At 42.9% G+C, this 5246-nt stretch overlaps 1 protein-coding gene across 1 annotated transcript in view; it reads right to left on the bottom strand.

The window, feature by feature from the left end:
- Nucleotides 1–379: 379 nt before the first annotated feature.
- LOC106815709 (cytochrome P450 3A19-like) overlaps nt 380–5246 on the bottom strand; it is a gene marked incomplete at its 3' end in the record, with an annotated part of 5347 nt that continues 480 nt past the window's right edge. Inside the window, 7 exon segments of the mRNA XM_014820212.1 lie at nt 380–448; nt 817–974; nt 1542–1617; nt 1943–2067; nt 3807–3958; nt 4284–4372; nt 4766–4891. Coding sequence (XP_014675698.1) covers nt 380–448; nt 817–974; nt 1542–1617; nt 1943–2067; nt 3807–3958; nt 4284–4372; nt 4766–4813 — 717 coding nt within the window.

Raw genomic sequence — 5246 nt, forward strand, 5'->3', positions numbered from 1 at the left:
AAACCTAGAAAGCAACAAACACATATGTAGGAAGAAGATTACTACTAGTAGAAGTACTAGAAAAGGTTAAACATATCTATATAGAGTCAGAAGAGAATCTGTGTAAATCTGTGTATATGAAATATGTTCTACATAGCAATTAAAACATAGCAAATTAGCAATGAATAAATAACATCACAGCGAGAGTGGCTCCTAATGGCAACTCTTCGGGAAACAACATGAACTCTATGCTAAACCATGTGTAATGTGTTGGTGGCTACAGATCTGTAACACATACGACACATGCTCTTACATAACAAGATGTTATGACAGGCAATTAAGTCTGTAGAGCACTACATGGGAATCACAGCCTACATTACCTCATAATAGCTGGGTAAACGCGCAAGACCTCACTCATAAACATGTCCAGGAGCGGCAACTCTTTAATCTTGGCGTGAGTGATTTCGGTCTAATTGCGTAAAAAAAATCGCGAAAACCCCAGTTATTTTCCACGCATACGTGGGGTCACGAATTTCGGCAAATCTTCTATAGAATAACCCTAGAATATCACATTACCGTATGAGTGGAAAATAACTGTTTACAAGGACGAACTAACAGCCACTGTAAAGATATTTTTACAGCCAAGATATTTTTTTATATCTTATATTGTAGTCACATATACGATAAGGTCGTCACGATTCATTTGCTTCGTACCATAGATACCTACATAAACATGTCTATCTAGATGTTCATGATGTCTCTATGCGCAGTATGTAGTCTTTACGCGTCTGTTGCATATAATATATTTGGTTCGTACGATTGATGTGGCACACTCACACCGCCTATCACGTCATCCACTTCCTGCTGCAGTTTCGTCTGCCACTCTGGGTTGGTAGCGAGGCAGTAGGACCACATTGACAGCAGCGTTGTCGTCGTCTCGTAACCGGCCAGGAAGAAGATCAGGGATTGTGCGAGGATCTGCGTGTCCGTCAAACCTGGATTGATGGTTAGTTAGGTGACGGTCTCATGCAGTCAGTTGCCGTTTTAAAACGTGAAACTTCATTAGCGAACCGCGTTAATATAGCAGCGAACGGATATCTTAAGACGGGGAATCTGGGAACCGGTAAATACTCCAGGGTATCCCATATTGGCGCGTGGGTGCATGTGTATGCGTGCGTGTATGTATGTGTGTGTGTGGAGGGGTCCACTCACATGCAGTTTACCAGGTAAAAATATGCCATTTCCCAATGTCCCGGTTAATTAAACCCCAATTTCGGCTTTCCCGTGTCCGGCTGCCCCCTATTCCAGAAGAAAACGAAATATTTATCTCGGGTCTAATGCCACATCCCGAAAATACACGCCTCCGTCCTCATAAAAGTATAAGCCCGTTGCCGCGTTACACCGTAATTCACGGAAACTTTTAGTATTGTTAACCTTTTTCTATTTTTTTTTAGTTTGATAAAGTATGTTATATAGGCTGAGTTGCCATTATTTTTTAATGATGACACATGCGGGCCGCTTTTCAATGGTCTACACGTCACGGTATATTTATAACCACGAACCGTTGTGAACTTCGCCAGATTTGCCATGCATTTCCTTGTGAGCGTCCATCATCAACTGGAGAAAGTCTGGTCGTACCTAGAAATGTATACGTCATATGTAAAGCGTGCACACACGCACGCACACAAAACATACACACACACACGCACGCACGCACGCACGGACGCACGCACGCATGCACGCACACAAACACACGCACACACATCTTTTCTATACATCAAAATATCCTAATCTGCTCCTATTGGTCATCCATCGGTCGCTTAAGAAAAATTCCCCGGTCGTGAAACGTTGTTGAAATTCAGCTTTTTGGCCACTTGCATCAAGCACGCTGACAAGAGATTATATAGTATTGTAGAATGGGAGTCGCTGCTGCAGAAAAGGAATCTCACAACGGTTGTCGTACCTCTTTAGAAGTTCGTCTAAGCGCCAGAGTCTTCGTAGTGAGGTTGACAAAGAAGTCTTGATCTTCTTTTTTAATGAATTGTATTTTTAACAGCTTCAGAAGTGGAGTAAGTATCGGGAAAAAAACTGCAGAGAAAGACACAATGTTATGAATATTTGAAAAAGGTTAAACAATTACTGTAAATCTGTTATTAGTGTGTGCATGACGCCATTATACATATAGACCACAAGAACATCGTCTTGCGATATGGATGGCGAGGCAAAAGTAAAGGTAAAGATAATGTAGATGGCGAGCCCTTCTTATCAATTGTTTAGGGATTCAATTATAAACAACTTGAATTGGTGGATTTGGTAGCAGAAAAGGGTGTCATAATTATGCGATCTAAATTTGTACGGGTCCAATTGGCAATATTATAATGCAACCGTTAAAATCGCCACAAAAGGAGTCATTTCGGTTCACTCGAAGCTTATAGTTTATGTTGAATTATCCTATTTATTGAATTGTGTTAGTTCTGCAAATGTTGCCATTAAATGGACGTCGCGACATGTTTGCGGGCGGCTGAATTCGCTCACGCTTAGACGTACGGGACCTTGGACAACGTCCGACGACAAGGCACAATGACCAGCCTTCGACATTGAAGCCTGGTGTATACATACGCACACACGCATGCACCCTCGCACGCACGCACGAACACACACACATACACACATATATATATACATACATAAACACACACACGCACGCACGCACGCACGCACGCACGCACGTACGCACGCACGCACGCACGCGCGCACACGCACACGCACACGCACACACACACACGCATATATATATATATAATATATATCAGGAGTACATAATAGGGAGGAGTGTGACAATCAATACAACACTAGGGGAATTCGTCATTTACTAGGCCTTATAATACCTACGATTACTACGCGTAACGCAACCAAACTTGAGCTCAAATCGTACACAGTACATCCTCTTCCCATCGTGTGAAATCGTTTTCCTAGTACTACACCCTCAATCCGGAGATACAGACTAAAACGGTACCACACGATTTTTCAGTTCTGTTAGCCGAGCAAAATCCATGGGCGAATAAGCTATTTGAAACAGAAAAGGCAGGCTACTAACGCACACGCTGTCCACGGCTTGTGCTCACCGCGAGGTCGCTGTGGCTCCAGGGTGACTTAGGCATCAAGCGCAACACTCGGCGAGATACCCTTTGGCTTTGAACGCTATTTACAGCTGGTAGCACCCCCCCCCACCCATCACAGCAGCCTCTGCAGCTCAGCGGCAGCGTGTATAACTACGCGCGGACATAGCACAATCATGAGTCTATCAAGATAACAGTAATGCTTGTAGTTAGACTCCTGCTCACGTGGCAATGGGCTCCTTCCCTGTCGAGCCACAGCGCGCCTCGCCGGGTGAAGCGCAAGCCCTGGACGTGTGGTGTTAGTAGCTGCCTGTTTGTTTCAATATAACTTTATTCGCCACCATGGATTTTGGCTGGGGCAACAGAACTGAAAATCGTGTGGTAGCGTTTAAGTCTGTATCTTCCGCGATTGAGGTGTATACCTAGGAAGGACCGATTTCAAGCACGATGGGAAGAGGATGTATCGTGTTACCCGCATTTGCAGCCGGCCACAGTCGCGTGCGGTACCGCGGATAAGTCGCAACATCCGTAGTATCTATAACGGTAGTAGAAGTGACCGAACTTTCGCGTCTTGCTTATTGTTGTTCAACACTCCGTCCCCTAATTATGCGTACATCCTGATATATATATATTCTATACCTTGACTTTGTTTATATATATATATATAAATAAATAAATATATATATATATATATCACTAGTCACTCACATATAACGCCGAGGGCTATGTGAAACGGATGGAAGTCGAAGGCGCTCTTGGCGTGTTTAACGAAGGGCGACTCTTTGCCCTGCTGCTGTGAGTCCGCCTGCAGGCCAAACATCGTGCTGCTGATCACGTCCAGCGTGAAGCCGCCCCAAATGCTGATATGAAACGAGAGGAAATGGCCGATACAGACTCCTGCTCGCGAAAGAAATGACATCTTCGCATGTGGAAGGTGAATAGCAACGACATCGTCATTCGTTACTCGCTACTCAAACTGCACTTCGCGCAGTCATGTGCTCGAGTACTTCCTAACGACATATTAACACATAATGTCAGTAGTGTGTTACAGTTACAGTTGCGTGTGGTGATATCTGCCAGGATCTAGGACGTCTGTGTCGAATCCATGATCTCTCATCATCAAAACATGCCTACACACGTCTGAAATGTAATACAACCAAATGGTAGAATTTTTAACGTACATACCTTTTCGTCTCAAATGGTTTCCTTTCATCGGCCAGCTTTCCAAGGTTAGTCTTCAATGTATTGGCACACTCGTTGATAAGGTGAGTCATCTATTTGAGAACGAGATTCGATAACGAACTATTACTAAACCGACACGCGAGTAAAAGCGTCTAGTTAACCACCTTAACTTAGACCATCTTAGACAATTAGGTTTCGATCTAACAATGCTTCTTTGGTTCGTACCGTAAGCACACAATAAATGTAAAATAAGCACTAGCTGTGGATCCATAATGCCAGGTTAGTTTGAAGACCCCGCCCACATTATACTAACTTATTTAATATATTTATATTTTTTATATAATGTAGCTTATTTTTTCCACTTCTCCATAAACATCTTACTTACTCTATAAAATTATATAGCGTGAAGGGAGAGTAAGTATAGCATGCAATAATATACGCGCTATACTTTCTCTCCCTTGGTAACTGAGTGGCGAATATCGCACCTGTTTTAGCTTGCCGGTCGTGAATGTTGGTGTGAGGATGCTTCTCATATCCTTCCACTTCTCGTTTTTCAGGTTTCCTAAACCTTCCGTAAGAATGCCATCGCTACTCACGTCATCTCCGAAACCCTACAATAATAAAAACTAAATACCATGCAGATACTAAAATATGAATAAAAATTAATACTAAAACTCTCATGACTCATAATATTTATTTAAAACAAATTACAATAGCACATTCGATCGTATATAGTCGGTCGATCTTGTTGGGCGTTGCGTGGTGCAAACAAAGTGATATAGCGCTATATAGTGGTGTACGCCACTCCGATAACACTGTGAATGTTACAATTCCCTTGTTACACTGTGTGTGTGTGTGTGTGTGTGTGTGTGTGTGTGTGTGTGTGTGTGTGTGTGTGTGTGTTGTGTGTGTGGTGTGTGTTGTGTGTTCTTGTGTTACTATTGTGAATGTTACACTGTGAATGTT

This window comes from Priapulus caudatus, unplaced genomic scaffold (genome assembly GCF_000485595.1).
Source record: "Priapulus caudatus unplaced genomic scaffold, Priapulus_caudatus-5.0.1 Scaffold1181, whole genome shotgun sequence".
NCBI classification, from domain to species: Eukaryota; Metazoa; Priapulida; class Priapulimorpha; order Priapulimorphida; family Priapulidae; genus Priapulus; species Priapulus caudatus.